Source organism: Furipterus horrens, unplaced genomic scaffold (assembly GCF_987537825.1).
Source record: "Furipterus horrens unplaced genomic scaffold, mFurHor1.1.pri manual_scaffold_3, whole genome shotgun sequence".
NCBI lineage: Eukaryota > Metazoa > Chordata > Mammalia > Chiroptera > Furipteridae > Furipterus > Furipterus horrens.
Window position 1 is genome coordinate 187,447,590 of NW_028327173.1, and position 13,246 is coordinate 187,460,835.

General features: G+C 44.1%; 1 protein-coding gene across 1 annotated transcript in view; it reads left to right on the top strand.

The window, feature by feature from the left end:
* Positions 1-8,811: 8,811 nt before the first annotated feature.
* Positions 8,812-13,246, top strand: part of TTC9 (tetratricopeptide repeat domain 9) — a 32,050-nt gene continuing 27,615 nt past the window's right edge. The window contains exon 1 of the mRNA XM_090271072.1: positions 8,812-9,452. Within this exon, the coding sequence (XP_090127198.1) occupies positions 9,047-9,452 (406 nt within the window). The 5' untranslated portion in view covers positions 8,812-9,046. The remainder of the gene's footprint in view (positions 9,453-13,246) is intronic.

Below are 13,246 nucleotides of genomic sequence, written 5' to 3' on the forward strand. Positions count from 1 at the left end.
CCATCACGCCATTAAATAAATTTTCAGTGAAGACAGTAGGCTGCCATTACCAGGCACTGGGCTCTGCAGCCTGCACCACTACCACCAGATTCTGGCAACACTTGTCATAGCAGCTGTGACTATTTCCCACAGAAGATTAAGGTCTGATGGATCGTAAGGTAGCAACTGACAGAATAATCTCGTGGAAATTTCCTATCAATGGAGTAACTCCAAAGCAATGTTTCAGAAGCCAATATTTTAACATCTTAAAATTGCATTGATAATACTTTTAAATTTTAAAATTAGGAAGTTAAATTTACAGGAAAACAAAACAAAAAAACAAACGAAATACCTAAGGAGCCTTGAGTTCTAAATTCCTTTCAATGCCCTAAATTTTATCTGATCTTTGTAATAAAAACACAGACTTTTATACATATTGTGACCCATGGTCAGCTTACTTCATTTTATTTTTCTTTTGATATTACACAAATGCCCCCTGAAGCTCCAGTAGGTAGTTAAAGTATGATGAAAACACAATATCTACTTCTCTCTTGAGGTAGCCAGTCTCCACAATGTCCCCCCAGAACTCCCCACCTCCTGGTATTTACACAGTGTTTTGTGCGCTACCACCTCGGACCAGAGTTAGTCTGTGTGACCAATAAATATGGCAGAAGTGATGGTATGCCATTTTCAAAATTAGGTTTTAAAGGACTATGGACCTCTTAGCTCTCTCACTTGGCAGAAATCAAGTACCGTGTTCATGAGGACACTCAAGAAGCCTTTGGTGAGGAACTAAGATGTCTAGCTAGCAGCCATCAAGAAACGGAGGCCCACTAACCATGATGTGAGCGAGCATGGAACTGGGATCTCCTCCAGTAAAGCTTGCAGGTAACTTCAGTGCCAGCTGACAGCTGGACTGTGACTTCCTGAGAGACCTTGAGCCAGAACCATCTAACTAAGACACTGTCACAGAAACTGGGATTGCTTAAAACCAATAAATGACATTTTAAGCTGCTAAATTTTGGGATAATTTGTTACACAGCTGTAGGTAACTAATATATCTTCAGAAATTCTACAGGTAAAAAAGATGGTGTGTGTGTGTGTGTGTGTGTGTGTGAGAGAGAGAGGGGGGGGAGAGAGAGAAAGAGAGAGAGAGAGAGAGAGAGAGAGAGAGAGAGAGAGAGAGAGAGAGAGAGAAGGCTGTTAAAATGCTAAATGCCTAGTGAAACACATAAAATTATGAGAAACAGACCAATGACAAAAAAAATCCACACACAGTCTCACATACCAATAGCAGAGTGAATCTCAGCACTTGGCCAAATAGGCTACTGCCAAGTAGACAGAATTTGAGAGTTACAAAGATGCAGGTTACTTCTAAATAGCTCACCCACTAACTGAAAATTTTCCATTAGTGATAAATTTCACTGAGTCTTAAAGATCATCTAAGACAGTTCACCAGGCCATTTGTGTAAATCCTCTTTATTTTATCCCTAGCAGAAGTACCAAACACTCCAATGGTGGCAAAAAGCATAGCCTTTGGAGTCAGGCATGCCCGCTCCCTGCTTCCACACTGCGTGACCTTGGGCAATTTAGCTAACCTCTGAAAACCTCAGGTTCCTTCTTTGTAATGTGAGCATCATAATAACCTCATGGGGTTGTGGTGAAATTAAATATGCATGCAGAGGTGGGGAGATGTTGACTTCATTCAGCATGAAACAGATGCACAGTGCAGTCTGGCTTCTCCACTTAGTTGAGGGACTTGCGAAACATCTTCATTACCACTTAAATATCTATCAATTGAAACCTGGTGAAATATATTCTGATATATCTGTACAAATTCCATATAGCTATATTTTAAAATGTGGCAGTTCTTTATACACAGAAATACAACGATTTTCAAGATAGTGCATATAATTGAAGACAGGTAGATGACAGATAATTTTTGGAGTGATGCATAAGAAACAAGTATCAGTGGATGTCATTATGAAGGATTTGGAAAGACTGAGAGCAGCATTAGAAGGAAAATCTAATTTGTATTGTATACTCTCATAGAGAGTACTGGTGGAATCTTACCTGTGTATCTGTATTGTCTTTTTAAAAACTTCCTTGACACCAAAGTCTTTCAAATCGGTGTCTTGTATTCTCCTATTTATTCCACTTATTCAACAATTATTATAAAATGCTTATTACTATAGTAGGTACTGGGGCTACAAAAAGAATAAGACACAATCCTTGCTTTCAAGTAGCTGTAGTCTAGTTTTAGAGACAAAAATAGCAGCTAGCCATCATACAGTGTAGTAAGTTTAGTCTACCTGATTTTTCTTATTTAAAATTTGAAGACACACACTCATATGTCTAATCCCCCTTATACTCCTCTTTTTCATTGCACATTCTAACTTCCTATATAATTTATTTATTGTTAGTCTCCCTCCACTCCATGAAGGTGATGATTTTTGCCTGTTTTGTTCATTGATAGATCTCTAATTTCTGATATGGTGAAATTTTTCAATATATGTTTGTTGAATGAATATGTGCTATGTAATATAAAAGTATGTCAAAGAAGCTACTAGAACACAGCAGAAGGAATACCAAACTTGTGAATGGCGGTTCACAGTAGAGGTGACACTTGCGCTAAATCTTGAAGCAAATCTGGGTGACTTTGGCTGAAAGATCTAATATTCTAAGAGCAAGAAAATGAGAAATACAGAATGAGGAAACATACAGGGAGCCAAGGCATAGAGATCTAAGAGAGAATATAGCACATCTGGGAAACTGAACACATGGCAATAATATTGATTACTGTTCATTGTTTTTGCTGGCTGGCTGATGAGTTCTTAAAGATTTGTTATACTATTCTTTCTTTTGTGTCTGTTTAAATTTTTCCATAATACAAAGTTAAAAATAAATTAATAAGTAAACTATATTTTAGTGAGTGTAAAATAAATGTAAAAATGAATGTTTTTCTAGGCAGGGGGACACGGCTATTGTTATCAGCCACACATTACATCAGCTGAACCAGGGTGGCAGCAGGTGGAGGACAAAGTGAGTAAATATCTGAGAAGAAATATATGTCAGTAGTTTTCCAATTGTAAATCATAAGTCAAATTAGCTCAACTACAAGAAGAAATTCATTAATTCATATACTAGGAAGTCTGAAGACGTAGATGGCATGAAAAACTGTTGGATCTAAGAACTTAATTGTTACTACCAGAGCTCTGTCTCTCCTTCATATGCTTTTTGCCTCCGTTCAATCTCATTTTTTGGATAGGCTTCCTGCGGGCAGTAAGCAAGACAGCCATTGGGAGTGCTCACTTCCAATCCTCCCAATTTAAAGAACTTTTCTCTCCCAATGTTCATATAAATCTCATGGAAATTTCTCATTGTCTGTACATGGGTCATGTGCCCCTCTCTGAACAAATCATTGTGGGATAAGGGAAATTGCATAATATGACTGGCCAAGATTGGAATAACGCTAGCAAGTGGGGATGGGGTCTCAGACACTATGATTGACAGCTCCACCAGGACCACATGAATAGGGAAAGGAAGACTCCCCTAGGGCAGGAATGACAGCAGATCCAAATAACCGACATCATGGCCCTCAATTTCTATTGGAGATAGAAAGGTTGGGGGGTGCAGAGTAGATTGAGGAATAGGAGAGTAGGGGTAGGCAGACACGCCTAATTTTTCAAAATAAGGCCGACTGAGCTGAACTCTGGAATTATAGAGAAATTTGTTGCTGGGGTAGTGGTGAGGAGCCAGATGGGGATGAATGAAAATATGAAGCTCACAGTAGCCTTATATGGCTAATGCTATATCTGGGCATGAAATAGTTAAAAAACTTCCACTTTTCCAAAGAAGAATAACTGAACATTGAATAGGGATAAAAACTGGTGATGGGAATACTGTAATTTTCTCAGGTAAATTGTGAAGATGAATGCAATTAGAAGTACATCCTCAAAGTACTTTTGTTTTGGTTGGCATGTTACCAAGCCCTGAACAGCCTAGATTGGTATAAAAGATATTCAAATATATGTCTTTTGCATATGCTTAAGAAACTGAACTGAAGGAAGAGAAAAAGCAGCACATGCCATCTGTTCAAGAGGTAGGGAAGCTCCAGAGTGATTTTGGAAAGGAATGGGGCTTCAGTCTTCTAAGACGAGTAGGCAGTGAGAGAGGCAGACACTCAGAGAAGCAGCAACAAGGGCAGACACAGAGCCTGAGACCCATAAAGCCAGCAGGAGCACTGTGCCTTCTGCTGTGTACCACCCCAGGTTCATTCCATTAAGATATAGCTCCACAGACATCTTCTCCAAGAAATCCCCCAGCATATCTCGGCAGTAATGAGTTATTCCGTTAGTGGTATGATCACCCATAGGATGGATTAATTGAGTTGTATTCAGTGCTTGCTCATGATGAACAAAGGATGAGATTTTGTTGACACTGGGCCAAAGGACCGTGAGTCCTAGAAACCTTTTCTGGCTCAAACATCTTTCTCCCCAGTGAGGTTCATAAGCAAGCAATACAGTCAAGAGCCATCAACAGATAGAAATCAAAATACTATGTTTTTTTTTTTTTCCACCTGGATAGATGCCCAATTTTTTAGTTCAGAGTTCCCTTGTAAAATCAAGGTTGGAGCAAGCAGTCTGTAGTAAAGACCCTTCTCTCCCACATACTGAAATCTTCATACCCTCTGTCCTGTCACATTTGAACCAGAAATGGAAGCAATAAAAAATATTCTTGGTGATGCATCTGAGGAAGAGAAAACAAGATAGCCAGCTCCCAAGAGGAAGCCCTGGCTTAGCGTACCTATTCCTGCTGCATGAAGTAGAAGAGAAAGTTGCCTGCAGGTTCATAACCCTGCCCTTTAAATGTAGATGGATTCATTTTCTGGAATCTGACCAATCTAAATAACAAGTCGTCCCTGGGGGAAGGCAAAGGCCAGGAGAGAAGGGGGGAGATGGAACTTCTCTTTCATTTAAATACTTGCTCTTCAAAATGTGGACCATGGACCAGCAGTATTAGCATCACCTGGTAGTTTGTTACAAATGCACAATCTTGGACTCTACCCTAGATTAATGGAATCAGGAAATTGTGTTTTAATAAGATTGGGAGTCTTAAGCCTGTTAAAGTTTGAGAAGCACTGACTTTCTGAATCCTAAATCCATGCCCAAATTGTCTGTCGTTTGGATCTTTGCTCACTTCCAAAAATAGTACTCTGCATATGGTCAATAGTTAGTGACAGGATATTTGAGAAATTCTCTTTGGCACCTATTTAATTACATCTGAAGAAAGAAAATAGTTTCTGAGAAACCAGCCCACATTTCCAACAAGTGGCTTAGACAGAGACAGAAACATACCAAGGACAAGCAAACGAAAACAGTTCTAGACACACACGCAGCTCTGCTGAGCAGGACAGATGGGTGTAGTAAGTCTCTTCTCACTCCATCCCTCTGCCCATAATATTCCCACCCTTCCTCACTCATGCTCTCCTTCATCCAAGCTAGTATCAAGCTCTCATGTTGAGCTCTGTTTTACACACAAGAAAGTACCACATGGATTACATGTCTCTTGCAGCCCTGCCCCAAAACCCAAAATCTAAGTATGAGCTACTGTGCCATTAAGGCAGAACAGAGTAGGAAAATTAAAAGCAACTTGGCACATCAGTATTTCTCACATCTAAACAGGTATGACCATCATGACCCAATTTGTGTCTTACTTCTGGCAGTAGCCAAATCCCACACCTGGATCTTCATCCAATATTTACCTTCAGTAGCTCTTCCTACCTGAGTAGGAAGTTAATGATAAAAACTCAGAGCACCCACTCCTCAGTGTCTTCTCTTTCCTCTACCTGACACAATACCTTAAAGTTAAAAAGGCCAGGGGTTGGCAGATATGAATTAAGTAGAGTCTGCTGTAACATTTTTATGGGATTCAATAATGACAGGATTTACTGAGTAATGATTAAACTTAACATCTGTTCAGCACTTACAATGTGCTTCACAACAACACTATGAAGTGAGTAGCATTCCCATTAAAGGAGTGAGGAAATCTGAAGTTTTCAGAAGTTGAATAACTTGCCCAGGAAGCAGCAAAGATAGAATTCCAGAACACACCTATCTGAGCCCAAAGCCTCATACCCACTGAACTACCATGATGTCTTGTGGGTCAGAAACCACTGTGTGAATAGAGTAGCATTTTCCTCCTCTAGGGCTAAAGTGAGGATTAAATGAGATTAAAGATGTTCAACCACTTAGAAAAATAAGGTTCTGTAATAGATAAGTTATCATTTAGTGCATTAAGATTGTGTCCAAATAAAGGCCCTCAGTACTACATAAATGCCAATTTTACATGTGAAGAATGTTCTCTTATAATTAAAGAGATCCCAGTTTATTCAATAAAAAGTTCTCATTTATTAAATTAGAAAATATTTTTAAAAGTTTAATCCTCAATGTTGGCCAGGATGTTGTGAAATTAGTGGTGGGAGCACAAGTGAGTACAACCTTTCTGAAAAGCAAACTGACAATATATTTCAAGACATTTTTAATTAACATCAGGATTTCTTATAAGGACAAAAATTAGGTATAATATAGTTAAGAGTAGATTCTGAAAGCGGATTGCTTGGACTTATATCCCAGCTCTACTACTTATTAGCAATGTGACCTTGGGCAAGTCTCTGTGAACTGCTATTGAAAATGGGGATAATAATAATGAATTATTATATGTAAAGTGCTTATCCCAGTGCCTGGCACAAAGTAAGCACTAGAAAGAAATGGTATCTATTATTTTTATTATCTCAGTATTTTACAGAATAGCAGATAATAGGAATCAATCTGTCTCACCATAGGAAAATGGTTCAGGACACTATGACACAGACAGTAACGAACAGTATAAAACCATTAAAAATGAGGCTTTAAAAGACTAACCACATACAATGTAAAATAAAAAAAGAGCAGGAAATTGTATATACTGTCTCATACCACTCACGCTTGTTAAAGGAGGACTTGGTACAAATATAGATGTATAGAAAACAATCTGTAGGGGTTACATCAAAATATTAACAAAGACTATATCTGGGCAAGAGTATGGCTAGGGGTTTGGTCCACTTCTGCACTTTGCAAATCCTTTAGAGCAGTGCTTCTTCTTCTCACTCTCAAATAGGCATAGGAGTCACCTGGTAATCTTTTTAAACTACACATTGTGGGTCAGTAGGATTTTATTTTTCATCTCTTACAGGCTCCTGGGAGGTGCTGATGCTTGGTCCAAGGCCTATACTTTACGAGTAGCAAGGTTTTGGAGCAGAGGGTCTCAAACTTGTGTGTACATCTGAATCAACCAGAGGGTTTGTTAAAGTACAGGTGCTGCACCCCGTCCACAGAGTTTCTGATTTTAATAGAGCTGGAGCAAGACCCTAGAATGCACATTTCGAATAGTTGTTCCAGGTGGTGCTGATGCTGCAGGTGTAGAAACCACACTTTGAAGACCACTGCTTGAGAGAGAGAGAGAGAGAGAGAGAGAGAGAGAGAGAGAGAGAGAGAGAGAGTGTTTGTGTGTGAGTGCGTGCGCTTGTTTCTATAGCATCATAAAAGAGAGGGGGAAGCACTTAGAAAAGGGCAGGCTTCTCCATTGCTTACAAAATAAGAGCCACACTCTTCTTCCAAATGCCTCTATAATCTAACCCAATCATTTCCCATTACTTCTGTTTAGGCCACAAAATCAAGCCACTCTGCCCTAAACACACTGGAGATTTCAAACATTGTAATTTCTGCTCTATTTCCTTTCTCTGGCTGATATGTCAGTTCCTTCTATTTTCTCACACCCGAATTCTACCACCCATCCTTCAAAGCTCTCCAATGCCATTTCCTCCATAAAGCCTTCTGATCCACCCCCGAAAAAGCCACCTCTCCGGAACTCCACAAGACTTTCTGTTCCTCCCTAGTAATACTTCTCGATCTTCACCTGGTCCAGTGACCCTAAGGCTGGGTGATGCCTCTCTTCCACAACAGACTGGGAATGACTTAACCGAGGGCAGGGCAGTCACTTGCCTATCTTTGCCCTTTGGGCTCAACAAATCCCCGGCAGACAGCTGTTACTCAGGGCTGACCTAAGAATGAATGAAGGAATGGCATCCTGGGGAAGGGCACGGAACTGTCCTATAAATGGAAACTAGAACTCACGCACGCCAAGCCTGATGACCAACAGTAACAGGTGTGTTTCCATCTCTGTTCTCTGTGACTCATTCTGCACAGCTGCCTGCACACCAAGGTGTCAGCACACGGCGGCTTCTAGAGTACAACGCCCCACATGGTGAAATGCACTGTGTTCTGGGCGCTCAGGCAGCCACACGCGGAGACACACCTCAGCAACTACCTGGGTGGGTGCACAAAAAAGAGGCCCTGCCACCTTAAAAATATTAATGCCTTACTGAAAAGAACAAGCAGAGGTGGCTTGTGCCTATGCCCCTTCCTTTTCACCGCACCTTTCTTTTTAGTTTCAAGAATTCTGTTGAGGGTGAGGCTGCCTCCGTTTGTCGCTGGCGTCCCCCGACACACTCACATACACACACATACAACACACCCCTTCCCCCATTCGTCTTTCTCGGACTAGGCGCGTCTCCGAGGACTGGGTTGAATGGGAAAGAACGCGGCCGCCTTTGTCATTAATCCTCCCCTCTTTCAGGCAAGCCAAGCTTCTTCCGGGTCAGCGACGATCCCGGCCAGCCCATCAGGTCCGCGGTCCCCCATACCTCTAGCCCCAGGGCGCGAGAGGGCCAGGTCCCCACCCCCTGCAGGTTGCGGGAGGGAAGGAGGGCGAAGAGGAGGGCGGGCGGCGCGGGAGTGGGGGAGGGAGAGAGAGAAGGAGGGGAAGGCAGTCCGAGGAGGAGGAGAGAGCAAGCAGCCTCCCGCAGCTGGCGAGGAGAATGGGAGTGCGGGGCGACAGACCGCCACGGGGTGTCACGGCCGCGGCCAAGCTTGCCAGACGCAGGGCAGGCGCCCGCCGCTTTTAAACCCGGAGGGCCAGGCGGTGGCGGGCTGATCGCGGCGCGCGCGGGGCGCCGGGCGGCGGCCGAATGGAGAGGAAGGGCTCGGCGGCCGGGACCAAGGGGAACCCGAGTCTGCCGGCAGCCGGAGAGGTGCAGCGGCCGCCGCCGCCGCTGTGCGTCCCGGGCGGCGGCGGAGGGGCTCCAGCGCGGAGCCAGGCTGGGGCGGCGGCCGAGCCCGCCGAGTTCATCCGGCGCGCGCACGAGTTCAAGAGCCAAGGGTCGCAGTGCTACAAGGACAAGAAATTCCGCGAAGCCATCGGCAAATATCACCGGGCGTTGCTGGAGCTGAAGGGGCTGCTGCCGGCCCCCGGGGAACGGGAGCGGGACTCGCATGCGGCCTCTCCGGCTGGGGCATCCAACCCCGGCCGCCTCTCGGAGGAGCAGAGCAAGACCGTGGAAGCCATCGAGATCGATTGCTACAACAGCCTGGCAGGTGAGCCGCGCTGCGCCGCGCACCCGGCCCTCCCTGCCTCTCGCCCGGCGCCGGTCCCAATTCGGCGGCCCGGGCCTCCTGGTCACAGCCGACCACTGCGGTGCGCCCGCGGTGCTCACTGCTCCGCTGGGACCGCGTTGCTCAGGGAGAAAGAACCTGGGGGTGGCAGAGCGCTTTGGCAAAAGTGTGACTCTTAGCATAATATCTTTCAAAACTCATTGTCATCCCGCGTCCATTCCCCGGCCTCTATCGCAAATCTCACCTATAAATAACTGGACAGAGACAGATGCTACTACCGCTCCCCAGCGGACCTGGGTCCAATGCGGGAAGCAGCGCCAGGGTGGGCCACCCGCACCCACTGCAAGCCCAGTGACTGCTCTCCGCAGGTACCATTTGGCGCCGGAGCTGGCCCTCACCTTCCCCCTAACTGTCCGCATCCCTATGGGTGAGGTCCTTTCCCAAGTTCAGTTGGCCCCAGTAGCCAAGGGCAGTTGGCCAAAATGCCTTCAGCATCTTGAGCAAAATGGATTCCAAAATGCCACTTTCTTCTCTCCGAGCTCTGCTGGAGCCCGGTTGCCAGGTGAAAAGAGGGATCTCAAAGGGACCCAGTTCATGGTTGGGCGGGAGCTGTGCTACATTCTTGCTCTCCTCCCTCTCTGCCTCCTTCTCACTCCGTGCAGTGTTGTCGGTCCTCACACCAGCCGGCTGCTGGGAGTGAGCAGGAAGGGAGCCCTTCTACAGGGATGAGAAGGTGAGGTTCACTTTGGGGATTGAAGTCAACCATTTCTCAAAATTTAACTTAGCACAGGGAAATTTTAAAAACCTAAGAAAGAAGGAGCCTGGGTCTTTCCAGGGCCAACCTGTGGGAGATGCTGACAGAGGCAATGGCCTTATGTGTTAAAAGCATTCTCTCCTCTTCTCCTACCCCATATGGTGGGATTTTTGGCATGGTCCAGCTCCTGTGACCAAACAAAAGGCCATCGAGTCCTCTTAGTCCCTAACCCTTGAGATCGCCTAAGTTCGCTATGGACAGTTGGAGCTGAGTAGGGTTGGGAGCGTGACTGGGTGTGGCTGGGAGTGTGTCTGGGGCCCAGGCAGTTGGAGGATGAAAAAAAAATATATTGATAATTCTGCTCTGTTCCTAAGAGCAGATCTGTCTGTTCCCTTTGAGGTTTCTAGTGCCAGCCTATCTCTCTGCCTTCCCATAATGCCATGCCTAGTATCATCTTTCCTCAGGCAAAACCCAGGCACTTTAAAAATTGTAGTTTACAAACTTAATAGTAATAGTAGTAGCAGTTGTAGAAATGGTGGTGCTGATAGCAGTAGCAGTAATAACAGCAACAAATAAAGTAGTAGTAGCAAAGTTGGAATATTTCAATTGCTTGTAATGTACAGTATAATTCCCTCTCATAAGGTACAGTATAATTCCCTTTACTTCCTGTAAGTCTCTGGCATACTCATTACTGCCTGATGAATAGTTAAAGGGCAGAGAGGCTGTGGGTGGAGGAAGAGGCAGTCTGGATCACTAATGCGGTGATTTCACAGTGGTAATAGAATCGTATATTTAGTGTTATCCATGCACATTCTAGGGTTCCCCCTCACCCCGTGCTTTTGGCTGCTGGCCTGTGGCTAGCACTGCCTATCTTCCACTCCAGAAGTGGTGGTTATATTTCCATGGTGAAACCAAAGACGTGTCCTTGGTCAGGCCCACGGAGTCAGGGTGGGGTTAAGATCTGGACAGCTCTTCCACTTCTGCCCCTACCCCTGACCACTTTGGAAAACTCCAGTGGTGAGAGATTTCCCCTCTGCTGCCTTCTGCAGTGCTTACCACTAATATTCATAATTTATTGTGTGCACTATGCTAGGCCTTCTACATACATTATCCTTCTTAATCTTTAAAACCACTTGATGAAAGAAATATGATCATCAGTTTTGCAGAGAGAAAAAACTCCCTGCAGTTCTAGAGCCATTCAACTCCAAAATCAATGCTCTTATCATTGCACCTTTGCTGTACAAAGTCAGCATCCTCTAGACTTCTGTCTCCCTGGAGTTCCGTCTCAGTAGGCTCCAGAGACCTTATGCACAGAAAATCCTGTGGGGAGCTCTCAGCCCTAGTAACCGGGAGAAAGAAATACGGTACCTTGATTCAAGGTTCTGATAGGGCTATTTCCAAATATTGTCAAGTGTCACATAAAAAGGAAAAGAAAAGAAAAGTAATTACAAGCTGAGCAGCCTTGTCAAAGCCAAAATAGGTATCCTGCATAGAAAATGCAACTGGGAGAAAGGATCCACATAGCAGTCACCTGGAGTAGAAGCCTGATGTTGGTTTTCTTTGGGACAATGCATAAAATCAGTTACTACTATTGCAGAAACCATAGCAAATCAAAAAGTATCCTTCCTTGCTGGATTGTAAACGTAATATATACCTACAAAAATGTATTTTCTTTTAGAAAATACCAAAAAAGTTTAAGGAAGAAAATAGAAAATTACCTTTAACCCCACCACCTAAAGGAATCCATTGTGTTATATTTCCTTCCTGTATTTTTTTGATACATAAATGTAAACGGTCTATAAAGCAAAGGGCCTCTGGTATCCTGCTTTTATTTCCATTTACCATTATGTCAGAAGCATTTACATCTCATTAAAATATTGCTGTGAAGATTATTTTAAATGGTGACACAAAATTTTTAAATGCATATTTACTGTTATTATTTAATGGAAAGGGAAGGAAAGATGATCACTGTTATTGTTGTTAGAGTCAGAACAGTGCAGTGTGACCCATGAGATACCCTTCTTCTCTGTCTGCAAAAGGAAGTAGACAGCTACTGCAAGTTCATTCTGGCCAAAAGGCAACTGACTTTTCCATTAGGGCTGCAGTGCCAGCTGAGCAGCCCAGCAGGCTCCTGGCGGTAGCAGTCTGAAGATGTTCTCTGAAGCCTCTGTCCTCCTCTACACAGCTGTGCATAGAGGGAGAGGTTTGGGGGTTAGAAGGAATTTGGACTAGCCCAGAAGTACCTGGAGGTATAGGTTGTTGCTATGGTCATCTCAGCACTAAAAAGGCTGGTGTGAGGCCTCTGGCGGACCCTCGTACTCTGTATGGAAGGCTCTAAGACAATAGCCAGGGTGCAGCTAGAATATTTTAAGAGACATTAGTCTAAAAAGTCCATTTGGATGACCAGGGTACCACATGAAGGGTGTGCAAGCAATTTGCAAAGTGCCCATGGTTGTAATCTGTTCTGGAGTGGGGTTTCTTCTGACTAGTGGTACAAGATGCCTGGACTTGATTTTGCATATCTTATTCTCTAAGAAAATCAAGAAAAGAGATGGGAAGCATCTTGTTCCTTAAGAATGTCTAATGACTTTGCTACAATGATTAGAAAGGATATTCTGACTTGCCTGGGGAGATATAGGGATCTAATCCTTACCAAGGCTGTGAAGGAAGAGAGTATTGGCCTGTTGATCAACTCCTCTTGACCTTGAACAAACCAGGACTCCCACAGGGCCTTGGAATGTTCTGTGCAGAACGTCTTGAAGGGCAGAGCCTTTTGCTCTACATCTGTTCCTGTGGGGCTGTGGTGGCCCCAGCTGGGTTGTGATCAAAAGGTTGCAACACATAATGACTGTCGGTATTTTCAAATGATGTTTGAGATGCAAATGCCAGCGGGGATGGGTACAGACAGGCCGTGGCAAGATGAGAGCTTATGCCTCTGTCCATGGTGTACCTTGTGACTTTGGATAAGCCTTTACCACGTCATTTTACGTCCATTTTCCCATCCATTTAGAGCTATGTTTGG